The 21893-nt window shown below is 35.6% G+C and overlaps 1 protein-coding gene across 1 annotated transcript in view; it reads right to left on the bottom strand.

Annotated features, from left to right (window-relative positions):
* Positions 1 to 313: 313 nt before the first annotated feature.
* LOC132546421 (CCN family member 5-like) overlaps positions 314 to 21893 on the bottom strand; it is a 71519-nt gene continuing 49939 nt past the window's right edge. The window contains exons 2-5 of the mRNA XM_060210134.1: positions 12386 to 12575; positions 10148 to 10438; positions 6336 to 6511; positions 314 to 586 (exon numbers count right to left, since the gene is read on the bottom strand). Of these exons, the coding sequence (XP_060066117.1) occupies positions 314 to 586; positions 6336 to 6511; positions 10148 to 10438; positions 12386 to 12575 (930 nt within the window). The remainder of the gene's footprint in view (positions 587 to 6335; positions 6512 to 10147; positions 10439 to 12385; positions 12576 to 21893) is intronic.

Here is a 21893-nt window from a genome sequence, read left to right as displayed (position 1 = left end):
CACTATTCATAGACACAAATTTCTTGTAACTGTACAAACAATCTATACAAATATCTATTTCTTAACATAACATTCTGTCGTTTTGACCTTCATTGCTGTGTAATTCATGATCAGTATATTACAAATATATAACGAACCATACTTCATTTTTTATCCAAACAACTGCATGTTTTTAGTTCCGCTTCAAACAAATTAATCATGCTATACTGACGCCGCGCCTATGTATTAACGGCACAGCTATATGTGCCACCGCCAATTGCTACCAATGATATGTACGCTCTGTTTATCACCGCAATAAACACATTTGCATTGCTTAAACTCCATTTCTTCTTCTCCTCTGACACTTCCGGCTGCACATACATCTTTTGATCCATGCAAACTTTAAGTAGGTATGTTTTCCTCCGTCACATCGGAACTCAATATCTCGAGTCTGTTGTCTTCTAGGGTAGCAACAGCGGTTATCTCTGCAGGTGGTGCAAAACTTCATCCGGAACGGCTTGGTGCTGGTACAGTTTTGTCCGGAGGATTGGTAATCAATATGTCGTCTGTGTTTTGTACGTGTTGTGGGTGTACATTTGCTCCTTCCCTGCAACATGACCATAGAATTTAAATTGTTGATTTTTTTTATCACAGAAACGGATATAATGAAGTATAAACCTCATAGAGAATACATGTGTCAGCTAGAGTAACATAGAACAAACAAAATCACCAGTATTATATCAGGTAATATTAACTTATTAGATCTAAAGTGAAGGGTATGAATACTTCACTGCAGGCGATAAAATCTGTTTCCATACAAAACTAGTAATCTTTATATTGAAATATTAATGCATAGGTATTGATTACGAATACGAAAGGAAAGTGCAGCCATTATCACAAACTATCTATAGTGACATAGACATCTTTAAAGATTAACCAACACCCCGTACCAAGATTTGTGATAAATTACAAAGCTACGTTCGAGAATTAACTTAATTAAAAACAAGTGATATATATATATATATATATATAAACAGTTTATTTCTTAAACCGTTTATTTCTCCTCCTAGGATAACGGAGGCTCTTGCCTTACCCAGCTTTACAGCAAAGGATTAACGATGTTTGAATTCATCACTGTTAATGCAAATTATCATTGGCTACGGTTGTATTGTAATCGGAAATCAACACTCGAATTTTTAAAAATTTAAATCAGTTTCTATTTATGGCGTTGGATATCGATGTAAAACGAAGTAAATTTTTTAGCAAATTCTAGGCAATTTTGACTAGCAAAACATTGCAGAGTATGGTGCAATGCACCACAATTCAAAAACATATATATATATATATATATACGAAAAGAATAAAATCAACACGACAAATGTATTCCGCTGACGTTTTCAGGCCTAATGGCCATCTTCAGGCGATACATTTATTATAACGTCACTGTTCATTGAAGCAGCTGTCAATTAAAGATATCATAAAACGGTGTTTTGTAAACCATTTCCTTCTAGCAGAATTCTACACTAATCCGTTGAAAAGCAGTGTTCGACCATTTGTTTATACGTAATACAGCAATGTCTACGGAAATCTAAGAAGCGATAATAAAGTACATATACAGGTATCTGCAATGTTCTTGACATCAATGATGAGGATCTAGACATCTGTGTGCAAGCACAATTGTCTGCATAGCTCTAGTCACCAAGGACGGGAGGCGATCTAGATAGCTAAGTTCACGTACTAATTTACAATGTCATCGGAGTACGTAAGAAACCAATTTCTGCAATGTGTCTGACATCCCGGTAGATATCTAGGTTCTGTTTGGTTTCTGTTACTAGACACTAAGATTTAGACACTTTCGACGTGAAAGTCTACACCATTCCCATTACGTGTTCTAGGATCTTGACAAACACGTGATAAAGTATGTACAGAGTTTTAGTCATCCGGATCTAAGATAAAGACATGTACCAAAGTGTCAACATTGGTCCTGACATGGGACAAAAGGATATAGGCAGTTGTATAACACACATTCGTCACTTTTCAAGTCAATAGACACTAGGATCTAGATAATCATTAACGAAGTGCCTACACCATTCCTTTAAATGCTTCGGTTATAAGGAACGGATATCCAGTAAACTACATTATATCATGTATGCATCGTTCTGTTTCTGTGCAGAAATGTTCCGATGGTATTAAACATTGTTCAGTTATGCACTCTTACCTATGTAAACAAATGATTTTATTTCGTGTGTATTTTTATCATGTTGGTAACAAAGATGTAATTTTTTTAATAGGCATGTAAGTAATGGAACTACTGTTGGTTATTATAATTAACGAAAGTTTCTTGTTTGTCTTTTTTATCATCGGCACTAGTTGGTCTGCTCTTTTAAAAACAATTATATCACAACAATCGAATCCTACGTTTGGTAAAATGTGATGTTACATAAATAATTACGGTTGGAATTTCATGCATACTTTCCTGGTGGTGTAGAATCTTGAATTCGTTTACTTTTATTATTCGGTTTTCAGAGCAACATGACTCAGGAAATCTGTTGTTTATGTTTGGGTAAAGCGAAGAAAAGGTTGCAATAATCTCATTTGAATACGTATCATCGTATACAACATTAGCAATGTCGAAGAAATGTTCCAAAACTCCTTGTTAAAACACTGTTGTCACGAATCGCTTGTCTCGATTGATTATATATTATTCAATGTTATGACTTCAGGCAATGTTGTTTTCAAGTCTTATTGGAAGATTAACACAAACGAATGGATATTTTAGATTCTGATTAATAACTATACATTTTGGAACCCGTTTTTATGATTTTAATTATATTTTTATCAAATTAAAACAAATTTAAAAAATAATATATTCCAGTGGCCTCTAGCAGCGGGAGAGGCAACGCATACTTCGCTGTGTATATACTTCACAAATAAAAACAAATATTTCCAAAATTTGTATCAGTGACAACTGTGTCAGGTTTCAGTAAAAAAAATATAGTAAATAAGATGACAAACGATTCTGTAGGATGTCTCTGCGTATGAATGTTAAAAATACCTTCCAAAATCCGTTATGGTTCGGTGATTTTGTTGGATGTAAAAGACATGTGGTAGTGATGTAACGGTGTTAGTAGCTTGTGTGGCTACCATTGGCTAGGGTCACAACATTACAACGCCGAAGTGTAGAGCCTTTATATGGACGAATGGTGGGAGCCAGGATAGCGTTCCTCTCCTCATTGAATTCCTGCGTCAGTTACTGTAAGTTGGATGGCGGATTAGGCCGACGTCGTACTCGCCTTCAGGATTATGAAGATCAATCAAAAACTAAGACATTGTCTTGTGGTAAAAACGTCCTAGTCACGCGACTGGTGTGCTGTATCATGCTGCAAAATGGACTAAGCTCCTAGATGTAAAACCGAACGACGTCCCAATACCAAATTGCATTTACACTGCCTATGAAATGACTAATCGGGTTCGATTTCGGATATGCCGCCCAAGATCATCACACTACTGCACTAAATTTGTCACGCAGGGCTACCAAGCAGTCTGCAAAGCGTTCTCTCCGACTTTGCCGTACTCGCCCGTATTTCTTCCTTTGTAAATCAAACAAGATCCCGACTCATCAGTAAACAAACCATTGTTGCATCCCCGTAGGAGCTATCGTCAGTGTTCGCGAGCCCAGTAAAGGCGATTGGTGCGATGGTGGCGCCTAAAGACGAGGTCTCGGTAGGTCATCATCTCACACATTCGGCTACGTTTCAACCGGGTACAGATGACATGGCTGCTTACTCGTCGACCAAGCTAAGTCTTTGCTATTACCCTGCAGCAATATTAGACGGTCTTCATGAAGGGTGGAAACACGTGATCGACCGATTCTTGAACTGTCGATTGCATATAAACGTTGCCATAAACAAAATGTCGTCTGTTGGCTACACTCAAACTAACATGCAACCTTGCGTTGCGTTGCGTTGCGCCGACTTGGAGCATGCCAATAGCCCTTTCCCTCTCTTCTTCAGTCAGACGCAGAATTGTAATAATCTTTAAAATCTAAACTCAAATTACGATTTTTTAAGTGTTAAAAGTTTTAAAGCGTTTCACGAAATTCAACTAAACAAATCTCGAGTAAAGTGAAGGAATTTTTGTTCTATGAGACAATCTTTGAATTTCAGGCCTAACTGATTTCAATAAGTGTTGGTAATTCTTCCAGAGATTCCTACAATTCGCATTAGTAACTGAAAAAAATATCTATATAATCAATCAACGTTTATGGTAACTTGATAACCTTTTTTATTTGTTAAGATATATGAATTACAATATAAATTACAGCTGGCATGTAATGACCTTTAACTAAAAAGATTCAGTCGACAAGTCCCTTTGAAACACTAATTTATCTTCAGCTCAATTCAGGAAGTTGTATTGTTTATGAGAATCCATCTTAACAAAGTTTACGAAATTCTTCTACTTTCGACAAATACACCGATCGATTACAACAGCTCACAGAATTCCGTCCAGAGAGCTCAAAACAATTTACTTTCAGCACCGAATTACATATCAAAGTCATTGCTTTAACAAAACGAAACTGGTGCGTCATTCTGAAAATAATTATTATTGTTTATGTTACCATGAAATATTGCTAAACTATTATCTCATACAGATCTAGACACTGTGATGTTTTATCTTGAGAAATATGATAAGTGTTTTACATAAATACAGATAAATTGCCAAATCCATAAACAATTAAGCATATAGTTGATTCAACTTCATACATGCATCATGTAAGGCTTACACCATTGTGCATAAAACAAAATTTACGCGAGTAAGGATTTTCAATGACCAATGGTCCAGACAGACCTGGGATCGTTGCAAGACTTTATCTCTTTTAATGCTCTTTTTATCGCGATGCTGTTATATATATATATATCAGCCGATAAAATATAACTGAAAAATATATATTCGGATATAATTCCTTAATCCGCTACAAATTCAGAAATAAATGGATGGTTAGATGAGCGGGTGGTTGGATTAGCGTGTTGTTGGAGGCAGGTGAAGAATGGGTTTAGTGTTTTATTACTAATTGTTCTTTTGAAAGCTATGGTCATTTAAGGAAGGCCTCTCAATGTATGCAGATAAATGTATGAGTTGAGTTGTTTTTCGGAGTCCACGATATGTTCGATATGTGATGATGTGGAAATGAAGCCAATGTCATAGTTTCATCACACTGAAGCATACTGATGAAAGCCTCCAGCACAACACCCCAACTTCATATTATACTGATAACGGGAAATCAGTCGTTCCTCTAAAGAACTGCTGAGGGTTAAGGAAGGAGTAGAAATTCCTTTTTTCTTAAGCATTCTGGTAGGTCTCTAAAAACTGCTGAGGTTTAAGGAAGGAGTAGCAATTCCTTTTTCCTTAAGCATTCTGGTAGGTCTCAGCAACGGAGCAAAAAAGTCAGCCTTCTTCAAAGGGACAAGTGCTCAACAAAAGTCCAAATTTAGGCAGTTTTAATGGAGACATTAGGAAGAAGAAAGATCGATATAAAATAAGATGAAATATTAAAAAAAAAACCTAACAAACAAACAAAAACAAGTCCACCCTATATAACAAATGTAATGAGTGCAGTAGGTACAATTCTCAAGCTCTTTCTGTAGAGCAGAGAACATAGGAATTGCCCTGCTAACATTTCAGTGGGTGGTTCTTTCAATAATAATATATCTTTATTAATCTATGGATGGATAATGTTTGCCGTAACCTGGGTGATGCCACCTTTAACTCATTCACATGTACTTGACGTTCTTCAGAATCAACAAGTATATCAAAACATACATACATACATAGCGGGCTATTGCATCTCTATATCTAAATGTTGACATTTTTTAAAATCTATTTGTATTTCTCAGTCGCCGTCTAGGGTCTTTGCCAATACTGGCGAGTCCTACGAGGCCAAAACGGCTTTATGATGCGATTTGATTGCTGGATGGCTCTACTGTATTTAATTCGAAATTTGTATCAAAATGTGTTATTCTCTCATGGCCGTTTGTACAATTTAAACGAAACGGATTTCATGACTTTACCTTTTTTTAAACAAAGATTTATACGGAAGGAATTGCCGGTGAAACAGAATGCGCTCTCTATTTTTAATGGTCTCAGTGTGCATTCTTCTGTTTTATACTTTTTCATCGTATTATTGATTTTGGAATTTGTTGAAATACTCTATCTATATATGGCTCTCGCGATGACCTTTCCGTAGATCTTAACGAAATGGTCATCTGTGAATTATGTGTATTATAATTAAGAATACTGATGACATGATGATGTTTATGCAAATATACGAGGATATCGCAGCTTATCCGGAAACTCACCAATGTTGTGACATTCATCCCACACGGCCGGAGGTAACACAAGCGGGTCTGGAGATCTCTTCCACAGGCACGTGTAGACGTTCCTACACCACAGGTCACTGAGCACGGGCTCCAATTTCTATCTTGATCTCTGCATTCTGGATAAGGTGTTGTAGCAGGCGTGTTCGACCCCGTTTCTGTAATTTATACATAAAATAATGGATTAATATTATGTAAGCCTATTCATAACTCGATGACCGGAGTTTGTTTTCAGCTGCAACTTGGCGAGAAACTGGCACAATTTTCACAATATGTTTTCGGAAAGTTTCGGAATCTTCGATTGCAGGTTGGTAAATAGTAATATACTGTATAACGATCAGGTTTAATTCTGATGTATATAAGGGGTGCCATCTATATAATACGCATTTCGCTAAAAACCGATAATCAGGTGTGAAAAAAGAACACTTAAACGAAATTGTAATTGGAGGATTGATGTACATTAAAATTTGGGGTTTTTTTGTTGAAGTTGATAAAGAAATATACTTACAATGATTATGATATAATACCTTTGCTACACATTTTTAGATCGGAACAATTAAACGATTCCGACAATTGGTTAAGATGTTGTTATGATGTTACTACATATCCTATTGCATCTGTCAGTCTGCTTATCACCTAGCAATCAACATATGCTTGTGAGCAGTAAAAGCTAGAAAGCTGTATCCTAAATAGATAAGAAGGGAGTTGTGTCGCGGAAACAGATACCTCAGTGTGAATAGTTGTGTGTTAAAACCATGACATTAACATACACTGTTTACTTTTCTTGTTACAAAGAACAACATCTGAAATATAACGAAACTGCCTTTCTATAATGTATACATTTAAAAGGGTTACGTGATTTGTTGTATAGAGGCGGCAGTTTTGTGATAGTGACAACGTCTAACATCAAAGAAATGCCCGTAGAGAATGAAACAGTCCTTAGAATTCAGATCACGAATAATGTAATTTTACTGCCGTCACTTGATGCCCGTGTCCTTGTACACTTTATATACGACGTGACCGCTGTAACCCTGCAGTTCCCGTAACAGTATTATCTAAGAGCATCAATATCCATTGATATATACCCACGGTGGTATTGTGTACTGCCAACAGACAAACCGCTTAGAAAATCTATTTTCTATTTTCCTAATTGAAAAATCTTAATAACTACTATCACGATACAGTCTGCATAATGGAATAGTGTATGAAGAGAATGCCAATGGCATGTTTTTAATCAAACGTCATTTGATTTCAAAATATTTTCATTATTTCTGATTGCACGCAAGTTTCTGTGATGATTGAAATGAAAAAAACAACAACATTGGTATGGCTTTTTATATACAGATTCGATTTGCATCATCAGAAGATTAGGTCACGTGATCAAGAATCGATGAAGATTTGATTAATTCAGTCTGCACTTTTGTAGCCGGTTGCAGCACTGTTAAGAGGATTTGCAGATTTGAACAAAGTAGTGTCAAGTATATTACAAATTAAAGTTAACTAACATGAAGGTTACATACTTTACTTCAAACTTGATATATCCATTCTCTGCCCTTTACGTTACTCATTTGAACGTATCAAACACTTACTAACACAGACATTCTCTTCCCTTCACTATACTCACTTCTATATCCCCAACACTTACTAACACAGACATTCTCTTCTCTTCACTATACTCAATGATATATCCCCAACACTTACTAACACAGACATTCTCGTCCCTTCACTATACTCACTTCTATATCCCCAACACTTACTAACACAGACATTCTCTTCTCTTCACTATACTCACTTCTGTATCCCCAACACTTACTAACACAGACATTCTCTTCTCTTCACTATACTCACTTCTATATCCCCAACACTTACTAACGCAGACATTCTCTTCTCTTCACTATACTCAATGATATATCCCCAACACTTACAACATATCCATTCTCTTCCTTTACGTTACTCACTTCTATATCCCGATCATTTACTACATATACATTCTGTTCCCTTCACTATACTCACTTCTATATTCCCAACACTTGCTACATATACATTCTGTTCCCTTCACTATACTCACTTCTATATTCCCAACACTTAGTACATATACAATATCTTCCTTTCACTATACTCACTTCTATATTCCCAACACTTACTAACATATACATTCTCTTCCCTTCACTATACTCACTTCTATATTCCCAACACTTACTAACATATACATTATCTTCCTTTACGTTACTCACTTCTATATTCCCAACACTTACTAACATATACATTCTCTTCCCTTCACTATACTCACTTCTATATTCCCAACACTTACTAACATATACAATATCTTCCTTTCACTATACTCACTTCTTTATCCCCAACACTTTCTAACATATACATTCTCTTCCCTTCACTATACTCACTTCTATATCCCCAACACTTACTAACATAAACATTCTGTTTCCTTCATTATACTCACTATTACTGTTATGATATTCTGCAGCGAGTTACAAGACAACATGGATGAAGCGTTTACTTTGTAACCTAGGTTTTAAACAAACGTGTTTAAACCAGAGTTTTTCTTTAAGTCAGCCTTTGTGTATTCAGATGTCATTACATATTGAGAGTATACTTGTTATATTAGATAAATACTTATTCCTGTATTCTTAAACATTCCAATCGTAGTATTGGTGTAGATTGAAGGATATTGTAGTGCTGGTAAGGATCTATGACCATCGTTCGTTGTCCCCCATGGATACAGTCTACCGAGAATGTCACCGTAATCCTTCACTATATTGTTATCTGAATAAGCATTATCTTGCATAGTTATATCACTGAATTGTGTCAGTGTTGTTTCCACTAGATATGATTGTAAACCTTGGTGCTGTGTGTGCTTGCCATTTTTGAAAAGAAATACATTCAAAGGCAGATAAAAATAATTGAGAGTCAATGTAAACGGGAAAAATTATTTTGAACACTACTTGTCGTATCTTTTTGAAGGTTATTTTTACGAAGGATATACTTTTGTAAGGACGATAATGGTTTTCTCTATAAATATCATTTTAAACGTATTGATTATCCTAAAGTTAATTCCATTCTCGTAAAAGACGAAAAACAAAGCATCTCAAATGAAAAAAAAAGTACATTAAATCTCTAATCTGTCATCATATGATAAAGACGGATCGATTTAGTGCAAATATACACACAACGTATCGCACTCACGTATGGGTTAATACTGAATTCTGTAAATTTGAACAAAATAACGTTAATCAAATATGAGAAGGTTAAATAGCTGTATATCTAGTTTGTTTTCACTCTTTCAACCATTATCGACTGCAGGTTTTTGTAGAAGACGATTAACAATCTATGTTTATGTCAATAGTATCCTTCTGAAACAACCGTTCACACCTTGTGGTCAACATCAGAAGCTACCAGAACGCGAAGATTCACCGGAAGTAACTAAACTGCAAATTGCTTTAAAGGAAAACTGCTTATTCCCTAAGTAACGTGATAACAGAATTGAATTTGTCGGTATAAGATTTTATGTTTTTAATGTACATTTACTGGTCTCATGGAGCTAAATAATGTTGTTCTGTACGATTTCCTGCCATTCCATGGTAATAAATAACTACACTGAAATATTTATTGTTCCCATGTAAGGATGGCATTTGCAATTGAAATAATTGAGGGGTGAATTCGTTCGGCATATGAAAATACCTGCTGTGACGAAAACTTATCAATGGGATCATTACACGATGCTTAATATAGCAATATACTTTATGTTGCCATCATGACAATTGAACGTTGATACATACGTTGTTTGTCGTTTGGTAGGACTAGGTTAGCGCTCTGCAATGCAGCATGTCGAGGTGATTTGATGGTCTGCTCCTGGTAGCATGTCCATTCTTTACAACACATACCCCTAACCTCGGTAAGACGTGAGTTTGGACAGTGCTCAGTAGAGGGCCGGAAGTCTTCCTGGGGGCAAAGGTTAACACAGCCGTACTTGCCGTTCTGGCATGTGCATAATCGCCGACAATCTGGTTTGAATTTTTCGCCGTCTTTGTATTCCCGCCCATTTACAAAACATGTCTTTGGTTCCAAAGCTGCAAAATAGAAATAAAACAGTTCTTTACAAAGTGGCACCAGCTGTTTTATATTTTCGCTCGAGTACCTTTTTTTCCACACTTCGAAGTATAGTGTCTGCGTTCCTTAATGTCACTGTACTATTGAATGCGTATGGGCCAGATAACTTCGCTTTATACATATAAGCTATAACCTACATGGCGGAATTTCACGGAGGATCTCTTTGTTTTAAAAACAAACAACATGTGAATATATTCATTATCCCAACTCTAGTTAAATAAAACTAATGTGAACCAAAGAACACTTTACACGGATAATCTTAAAAAGTACTAGGATAATGAGTCCAGATGTTCCTGAAGTGTAAGCGTCTTCTGCGTCATCGACAACAGTCGCCATGGCCAATCCAAGTACGTTATGTCACGTTCTCAAATCAGAATATGGTATATGGCAACGGAACCAACAGCAAACTAACGAGCATCAAACACATCCAGCTTCAACAGCACAAAGAAAATATTATTTCCTCAATAAGATCAATATGATGACTGTAACACTTCCCAATCATTTTCAGTAACTTGTATCTTTTGAAACCCTTTGTTATTACTTTGTCCGTCAGTTGTAGATATACTTCTGGAAAATCGTGATAATGGGAACAGGCGATTTGATATAGAATCAACTACGATGCGAAATGTAAACACCATAGGTTAGGGATGCAGGAATGTTCCTATCCAAAAATGAAATATTCACAATATGAAAGCATTGCGCTTGTCGCATCACGTGGTGGAAAGCTGAGTGTAGGAAGGAAATGATCGAGATAAGTATCGTTTCCTTAATTTCCAATTCTGGTGGGTATAAGCGATGACTAATAAATCTCTTGTTACTAAAGACAAGACGTTTTCAATATATCTGAAAGTAAAATTGAAGGATTCTGTAAGGTTTTTGTGACCTGTAATGACAAGTCAACAGAGGGGCCTAGTTAGTTTCCATAGGTATACCAATAGTTTGATGGAAAATTCTACCACCGAACTCGACGCAGGTGTTATCAACCAGAAACTCAATCATTTTTATGAGTTCGTCCTCCGTATATTTTTTCTTATATATGGACGTTTGTTACACGTAGATTGAATCATTCGTCTTTTCGTAATAAAATACCAAATGTTTATGAGAACGGCAATGCTTAATGTTGAAGTATACTGCAGTAACTTGGTTGAAATGTATACAAACACATGACTCATGTCTTAATTCTTATACAACGAATTTGCATCTGTTTACTTTGAACTGTTAGTTATGTGTATTGTATGTCCCTACATAGATAAAATACTGTTCGGATAAAAACATTACTATTTTTTCGACTACTGAAAGTGACAAAGCCACGTTACATTGTTACTTTATATCTGTTAGTTGAAAAACACACAACGGCATACAATAAAGGACCTGTATCTATCCCTCCTATTATTAAGAACTTTCTATTTCTCAAAACCTCATTGAGCAATACCTCGGTTTTGGTCCTACATGTAGGCTTTACCCCAGCAAGGCGGGTTCTCTCCCATAATCGAGATAAACTTTGTCTATAAAATAGGTACTTGCTTCTCTCTGCTCCACGTTTAGTTTTCAAAAAGCGAAACGGACAGATAACGCGTTAATAAGTATAGCCGGAAGGGGAAGCCATACCTCTGAGTCCTGATTTTAACATTCAAGCGTGATGACTCTAAAAGCGCCATTAAGTGGCCCTATCTTTCGCAGACTTCAAATGACTGTAGGTGTTGTGAGGACATACAAACTCCCGATAACTAGTTTTTATACTCTCTTCCTATATTTCATCAACATTTGTTATGTCATATTTTTGTTCTCTGTTTGAAATTCACCGAAGAATGCCCAAAACCATATACTACTTTCATGGACTAACACCGATTAGTCCATCCGGTTAATGAACAGGACATACAAACTATATAAATAAATCTTTCCCGTACCTCTACAAATGCCTTCATTATCACAGTAAAGACCTTGTTGTTCATCACATCTGTCCTTCTTACTACACATATCACCATGTTGTCGAGCGCACATATAACAACATCCACATCCGTCAAGAATGGTTTGGATACCGTCGTTACAGACTGGAGGATTAGATGGACAGGAACATTTCCGAGGACATTCTTGTACCTGTGAAAAGAACAGGAAATGAATATTTAATTGATTTAAACTTTTCTGTAAATACTATGAATTGGCATGGATTATTTAACGAAGAACTCAAAACCCTTTGTCGTTTTCTGCCCAGCCTATGAAAACACCATCCATATTTGCTTTGTCACGACATTGTCCTATAAGATTACTATCGTCGATTTCTCAGCATCCAAAATCCAATACAGATATTCAAAAATTTTTGTGTGATAAAGAGTTTATGAGAACTACCTCAATTAACGATCAAGAAAAACATTCAAAGTTATTTTAAATCTCAAATAAACGACGGAATTCCGTGCCTTATATCTATGATGATTACACTTGATTGAAGTACGTTTTTCCAAAACCATTCATTGCATAACACTAACGTTACCGTCCTGCCGTTTGCATGCGTCAAGAAAGGAAAGCAAGCGTGGACTTAGCTACAGTCACGACAGTATGTCATTAGCTAGGTTGGTGTGTCATCAAAGATTTCGTTGTCAGCCTGATGCCGATAAGAATCTAGACTTTAAAGTGTTACGTTGCATGTTACACGGTTTGTTTCAGTAATCCCCACGCAAAACCAGTAACACGCCAAGGGGACAATATGTAGAGAATCATGTTCATGGCCGTACTTTATATTGCTCTAGTGGGTTGAGATAATGAATTTCGATGATTCTGTCGCGTACTAAAGTTATAACATAATTGGAGAAACATTGCTTTGTCGCTGTGTCTTTTTACAGAATCTAATAAAAATGCACGTTCCAGCTCCTTTCTTTTCTTCTTTGTAAAATATTTCTCCAACATAAACTGTAATACCTGATTGATAAGTACAGGCCAAGGAATGCATCAGTGTATGTCTACATAGGCTGTCTTTGTGTTTACTGCCAGTAAACATGGCGTTTTCTTGAAACTGAGGGTTCAGACACGTACAGACTAATCCGTTTATATTGAAAACGTTTGCTGTCGTACGAAGTGCATTTGAATTATGTTGCTTGTTTACAAAGCGGTACGATATTGTCTATAAAACGGTTCGAGCCGGACAGACTGGTTTTCTTAGAAAGATTAATACACTAACCTCCCATACAGACGACAAAGAATCGATGATATAAAATGTATGTATGTGGCGTAGAAGGTGGATTGGGGGGTGGAGGATGGCAAACACATTGTTTTGCTCATCAACTACCTCCCACATTATGACTTCTAAAATTTTAAAAAGGAACAAGTCTAACATTTGCTTGAGTTAAATATTTGTAAATTTACGGTACAGAAAAGTTTTATTTCCATCCAAAACTTATATTCCAGATTGTCAGTGTTCAGAAATTCTGAAAATGTTCTCCTTTCCGGACCATTCAGATATCTAAACTTCATGCTACCTATCATAAATATTATTCAGCTTTTTATGTCGCCATATATTGGTGATGTTGAAATGCTGATAATTAGTGCGTGTCAGTGGCCAATTTGCGCAAGTGCATTTTTATGGGTCTCGAAACATTTTGTTCTCAAAACAAAAACCGTTCCATCTTTCCTTCGATCTGTCATTCATTACTTTCGTTCTCTGGTAAAAATACACTTAACATTTCCGAATGCCGACATATGAATATGGTTCGCTAACATTATGTGTTCAATGCCAAAAAAATATGGTCGGTAATGCAAAATAGGGACGGTCAGGAACATAGTTATGTAATATAGTAAAATCGTAAATCTTTGATCTTGGTTCAATATGGTGTCATACCAAAGATGCAATAAAGTATTGACCTTCGGCAAACTAGCATGGTGATACAACACCATAATGACCCCATCGAAGTTCCAAATGATATTCATTAATATCATTACTCCAATACTCCAAACAAATACTTCTTTATCGTGGATCTTTATTGTGCGATTTCGTGGTTAATACATAAAAATAATGCTAATTAATGAGAGTGCGACGGTACATTCAACGTATCCGAGAGCTATGGTATGAGTCAACAAGAAAGGCATCCATATATACCGTGCTACGTACAACGTTTTGTTACTTTGTTCAAAGTCTTTCTTTCCGGTGACTGGTGTATTGATATTAAGAAGAACGCCTAGGTGAAATCCATCGCCAGCATTGGATACAGTATATCATACAGGTTTAAACGTTACGTCATAAACACTTAATTGGAGCCTCGCATGTTTGTTACTGGTTCTTATTTATTGAAAATGCTATTCAGCGACAAAAGTTTAAAATAGCAATTGTTTTTTTTTAAATAGTGAATTGCTTAAAATTCTCAGAAAATCTTAATATGTCATCATTGGCAGAAAAATAAAACTGGGTCATTTGTCTGAATATCTACGTCACGAGTCAAACCTATGGCTTGTACATAGTTTAGGGTAAATGGGTTTTCATAACCCAAGTACAATGACTCGACTGTAGCCATGACAAATTAATTATCTTTGTTAACCACAGTCCTAAATGAAAAAAATGCTGGAAGCAATCAGCATTCTTAAAAGTCGTTTTATGACATGCCTTACCTTGTTACTTGGATTGCAATCATTGCAGACACGTGTGTGAACATGATTTGGCTGGTCCATTACATATTCAATGTGTGAATTAGAGACTATTACGAATCATCAGTCGAACAAATAAAGTCAGTTACCTTAAGGAAAAGCGCCTTCAAATGACATTTCTCTAATGAAAATGTCGTATCTGACAAACTGAATGTGTTTTAATCAAGTCCTTACACGTTTTGTCGTGCTAAATTCCAAGAATGCTCCGAGGAAATTAAACGCCACTGTCTTTATTGGAATAGAAGGCGCAATTATTTCACATGCATTGTACAACAATATTTCATACTGTCAAACAGCAGACACAAAATTAGTAAAATGTCCCTGTGCCGAAACTACTAGCTCTACCAGTCACAAATTTCACATCTCACCGATAAAGACAGTTCTTACCTACATCAATCCTAAATTAATGTCAAGACAATCGGAAGCTTAAACGTGACTTTTCCTGGTCGGATCTTGCGGAAAGCATATATCATTTTTATTTTCTACTCAGCATTATACTCCATCATCGTGGGAATAACATACGGTTGAAATTGTTTGATTTATTATAATTATTTGCGTTCAAGTGTCGTTGTGACTATGTCGTGATAAGATCGGAAAACATAGTTGCATTACTTTGAAATTTTAGATGTTAGTGCTGCAAACATAAAATTATGTGATGCTACCTTGATTGTTGTAAGACCGACGACTGATATCGTCATAATACACAACCAGGATGACACATTGTAACCATCGTCGTATGATCTATAATGATAACGAATTCGCTGGAAATGTCTTGAAACATTAAATGAACGATTATACAATTGTAATGAATTATCCTGATTTCCACACACACACACACACACACACACTCACACACACACACACACACACACACACACACACACACACACACACACACACACACACACACACACACACACACACACACACACACACACACACACACACACACACTCTCTCACTCTCTCTCTCTCTCTCTCTCTCTCCCACACACACACACACATATATATATGTGTGTATACATATATATATATTTCAATCTCTAAATTGGCCATAGATTATTTGCAAAAGTTCAAATTCTTTTTTTTTCTGTTCAAACGTTTTGATGAACTGTTAGAAGAAGTTAAAAGGGCACATTTTATTTGAGTATTGGTTGCAAGGAAATTTGTTATAAATGTCACAACAAGCAAGTCAGAACTGTAAAGTTCTCGATTTAACTGTCAGGGTGTTGAAAGTAGGTGGTGCTATAAATCAGAAATGCCAATATATCTGTGGTCTGTGAAAACACAAACACCTTAAAGAGAAGGGGATCATTGATTAACCATCTCCAAAGGGAATGTTAAAACACGAGACCAGGAAATTGAGTGATTCCTCTGCTTCCATTACCGTCTCACAAGACCATTAACAATGGTTTCAAACAAAAACGCAAATAAATCATGACATTTGAAATTAAACACAAACACTTTGAAAATCCTTTTTCTAACCTCGATGTGAGATATGTGATGGTGATAGTATGGAGATATCTGCAGAATACAAGCCTGTAGTATACCATGATAAATCTAGTCACCTGACAAACTGGTAATTCCATTTGAAAATAGCTTATTATCCACTTGTCTTGTCTGATGTTCCAGTAAAACGATTGATTTTGCAGGTGTGAACTTTTGCTACTTGCTTAAAGACCTTATTTTAAATGTTTTCAACATGTACATATTTTTTTTTCGTTTTGGAACAGCATTGCTCAACAGACTGCACAATGCTGTATATTGATATGACTGTATCCTGATGGTTGCTTCACTTGATTTCAAAATATTTTTGTTATCAGTGTATAACTTACTATCGAGACGGAATGACGAAAATCTACATGAAGTCAGAAGTAATAGTGTTTGAATAACTATAAATAAGCATCTTCTGCTTCATTGAAGACGCCTGCCTTCCAAATTAGAAATACCATGCTCAACGTCTCAGCAAACGCAGCAGATCGCCTGTTGAAAATTAGTCATCTTTTACACACCTAAACCTGTGTCGTCGTTCGCAAGAAATTGAAAAATAATGTTAATTACAACGGAAAAAATGAAAAGTAATTAAAATATTAATTATCGTCTTTTACAATTTTCTACTGGGCAGATGATAGCGTCTGCTGACACACATTGTTGATGTCAACTGTTCATTTGTAAACATAATGGAAGGCATCTCCGAAGGGGAGTTTCATGAAAGGGTGACATGATGATGTCACTAAAACGATATTGGAGCGACATATGGAAATTTGAATTAATGCAGAACTAGTGCAAATGGAATAAAGATTTTTTTATCACGTGACATGTATTGACTAATCAGAAACTAGAGTATATCGACTAATATTCTACCAGCAGCGTCTATCACCTGTAATCTCGAGTACAAAAGAGTTAAAAGACACAAATGAGTGGCACCTTTTCATACATAGTTACATCAGATATAGTAGAGTCAAACACTGGATTACGCTACATCATATAGCTTTTTTCCCACCTAGAACTCAATTTCGAATTCTTTTCTAAAATTGAATGATTGCGTATTTTCTGCTATGAAATCACCATTGATTTTTGCTATATTCTAAATGTTTGTAGGACAATGAATTAAGGTAGGTTGAGGCTGTACATATTTCATTAATCAGTCGATCGGATTGTCCCTAATAATACCGCGTTACGACTTTATTTGAGGACGGAAATTGAATTACCGGCAAAAAACATGTTGTCTGACAGGAGACCCCATGCCACATTTCCTAGGGGAATCGAACCCTGGTTTGCTTAATCACCGTAATATCCAATAACTACCCTGAAAACAGAACAGGAATAACAAAGATGAACGTTTATCAAGAAATGTAAAGTATTGATTCAATTTCCGTTTCCAGTGATTTTACTGAAATAATCATTGTTTTACGAATAACATTTTAAAGCAAATTAGTTTATCATCCTCTTCCTGCACCGTCAGTCTTCACGAAAAGCCCATAGAGAAAGAGGATTTATCTTACAGAAAATATATTCAGTAATTCGTATACGCAAAGTAAATAATAAGAAAAAGCTGAATAATATTATGTTGATAATTACATTGGAGGCTTTGGTTATGCTGTTTGAATCAATACAAACTTAGAAGATAGATTTACACGAGGCTCCTTGAATATATATATAAGGTATTCCGGACGGGTAATATCGTTTGCTTCATCAACGACAACCACTATGTAAACCGTATTAAATCGAAACTACCAAGCATAATAACGAACATCGAACACTTCTAGCATCATTTTATACAAATGAAATCATATTGACCAACAAGAATAAAGCGGGTTCATATTCGTCCATGATTTCATACTCCTGTGTTGTAGAGTGTTATATTATCTCTCAGTTGTCGATATCGTTCACGCAAATAGTGATATTGGGAACACGCCTTTGAATATTGAATCATATGTAACATGTTAACACCATGTCTTTAAAAAATGTTGCTTATATCAAGCAATAGGGAAAAAATCGACCGGGTATTTCCACTGTTGCCGATATCATCTTTCTCTAATTTGTTATTTGAATATTTTTTTTACATTGTTTGTATTTTCAGGTTGTTTTTTCACATCATACCAACCGATATAGCATTAATCCAGAATGTCTAGAAACACACTGATGGTAGAAGAGAGTAGATGATAACGTATCTCAGTGAAACCACCACAGTCTATTATTTGCATTGACGAAATTGTGTAAAATACTCTCTGCAATGTAGATTCAACAGCAAGCGATAAGAACTGAATGGTAACGACTGTTAGTTGAAAGTTCCAGGAAGTCCAAACGCGAAACTCATGAAATTTCTGGGCATTCCAGAGATTCAAGGTCGCCAATGACATGTGGAACCATCGGAGCTTCCAACAAGGAAAGAACGACTTTCCTTTTTTAATTACATATGCACGTTACTTTGAACAAGATCGATATTCCAAACGAAAATTTCTCATTACAGACAAACAAAACTTTTACAATTTAATTTAAAACTAATAATCTCCTCATAAAATCGCTGACCTTTAAAAATAATTGACTAAAAGACAACATTGTACGACTTAACATGAGAAATTAGTGCATTTTCAATTGAGAAATTGTGTCGCCTCGTTATATTGAAGGGGATATGAACATGTACCTTGGCAATTTTCCAAGGTATAGACATGTACGGTTTCCTTTACTATCATAAGAGTCTGATATGTTTTATCAGAACCATTGCAATACCAATCAAACGTAGAACACATGTGGCCAAGCAACTAAATATCGGCGTTCTTTAAAATGTAATAAGGATATACGGGTACAGAAGATTAAGAGTGATATTAAAATCGATAAGGAACATAGATCGTTAAGATGTAAGAGAAATAATTCAAAATTTAACAATTTGACCTTTACTGTACATATATATTATTCAGACGTATTGATAAATTCTACCTATCAAAAACATTGTATATCGATTTAGTCAGTCATGTGCAGAATACATGTACCTCTGTTAAAACATGCGAGAACCAGTAGTTCGTTCTCCGTTTAGCAGTATTTTGTTATCGCCAAGGATCGAAGCGTAACGTAAAAAACAGTCCTGTAAATTTCCTTCTCTTGCAACGCAGAAATCATACAGGTGCTAACGCGTTATACCATGATTAATGCTCTGTGATAGTAACTTTTATAAAACAGGAATTAGAAAAGATTACGTTATCTGTTAGTTCCTACCTGTTTTTGCTACACCTTTCAGGAAAAGGTACATCTTTAAACCAAGGAGTTCGTACCGTTTAATTCAAATCAAGTCTAAAGTACCGTGTCACTGAAAAACAATAAACTTCAATTCTTGTCTGATACACTTCTATTAATACAAGCCAGTTACTTTTCAAATTTACCCAACCTGACGAAATTTCGCTAACAGTGTTGATTAAGTACGTCTTGTTCATGGATCTTTTTATGGAAATTTCATTAAGATGTATATCCACACCACCAGTTTATAAATGTGAATTATTGTTCTCTTACATAATGTGTTTTATCTAATCTTTTCCTTTTAACAAGTTTGCGTAGAATCATTGGAATATTCATTTATAGAGGTGAGCGTGATTTCAGTGTTTTAAATTTTCTGTATGATCTTTTCGAGACAGTCCATTTTCCGTTTCATTTAAAAATGCCAAAAACATAATCGTTTACTGTCTATTCCTGTTATTGTGCGGGTTTTGTCTGGACCGAATTAAGCGTCACCATGTGTAGCTTTCATGTCATAAAAATAACAGTGATGTCATATGTGTAATGCACGAGTAAAACGTGTAAAATTGTTTTTTTTACCTCTTTTCATGCCTAATAAAGCAGTCTGATCAGAATCTGTCCCCTAATTGCACTTGTTTTTGTCTGTACTTCATTTCATGGGATATGAGCTGCAATATTATGGGGCAAGGCAACGCATACCGTTAAGTGATTAGGAAGATTATTGACATTTTCAGAATAAATATTCTGAAGAGGAAGCGAAGGGGTATACTTCGGACTGCAGTTCTTTATAGTCATATTGACTCATTATATAACGACCTTTAAATCCCTCGGATGTTTTCAAGCAGCAATTGTTAATGAAAAATCTTCCAAAATCAAAATGTAAAATTAGCTGACCAGCAAAGTATAGTGAGGACTATTACATCTTAAGAGCTACATTTAAACAGTCAAACTGATAGTTCAGACACAATTGAAACACTTGATGATTTATACATTTGTAAATAAACTGTACAAGTACAATGCTTATTGTTTTGACTGCAAATGAACTGTTTAGCTTTGTACTTCACTAGTCAGACAGACTTTATTTGTACATGCAGTATTGTCAAATTGACTTGACTTTAACTTTAGCTATTCAGAATTCCAGACCCATTAGTGACGTTTCGACTTTGCCCCAAGCTTACACCGGAATGGCAAAACATGATGGCAAACTGTGACAAATCAAGATGCTAGACCAATCAACGACAATGGTAACGCGTAATACTACCAGATACATCTATTAGCTAGACGTTATTGGAAAGAAAAACATTTGTAGATGGAATTGTATCAACATTCACACTCATTGTTTACCATCGAGAACAGTGGATATAGTGCTAACAGAAATCTATTTCAAAAGATTACATAAAGAAAAGAACATATGCCGTTGTGTATACGCTATTGTCAAGAATGTGTCTATGTAACTTTTATTGGTTATAAAAATGCCACGTTAATGACTTAGTGTTTGGTTTTTATAATATGACTATTATAAACACGGATAATATGAAAAATACTATTGTGGTGTTTACCAAGAGTATAGCATTAAATTTGTTTCTGTCAATACCACCATGCTGATGAGAAAGTCGACTTTTTACTTTCGTTTCACGACATTACCATAATGTGACAATGTCGTACAGAGAGACATTTGCAGAAAATGTGCCGATATATCTACAGTCTTCTACATTTGAGCAAAAGTGTAGACGTACATCATAACTGGTATCGTCAGACAGAAAAAAAGTCTCAAGGTCAAACATGCCACTGTGATGTGTATTTTAACGTGCTGTCACAGAACTGCACAAATTGTTGGGATACGAATACACGTAACCACATGTTGATAAGTGGTTTACTACATACAATAAAGGAGTTGATTCTACATGTAAAGCGTATGTAAAATCGGTAAGATCGTCTATTTGCATACGTAACTATTCTATAATGTATGTTTAGTTAAAATGTTCCAGCTCAATTTGATGCCAAGCGAAGAGAGTTTGTCATCTTCCATTGATGAAAACATCAACAAAAAGGAAAC

This window comes from Ylistrum balloti, unplaced genomic scaffold, assembly GCF_031769215.1.
Source record: "Ylistrum balloti isolate Yb309-2 unplaced genomic scaffold, AGI_CSIRO_Ybal_v1 Utg369888, whole genome shotgun sequence".
NCBI classification, from domain to species: domain Eukaryota; kingdom Metazoa; phylum Mollusca; class Bivalvia; order Pectinida; family Pectinidae; genus Ylistrum; species Ylistrum balloti.
This window is presented reverse-complemented; position numbering and strand designations above follow the sequence as displayed.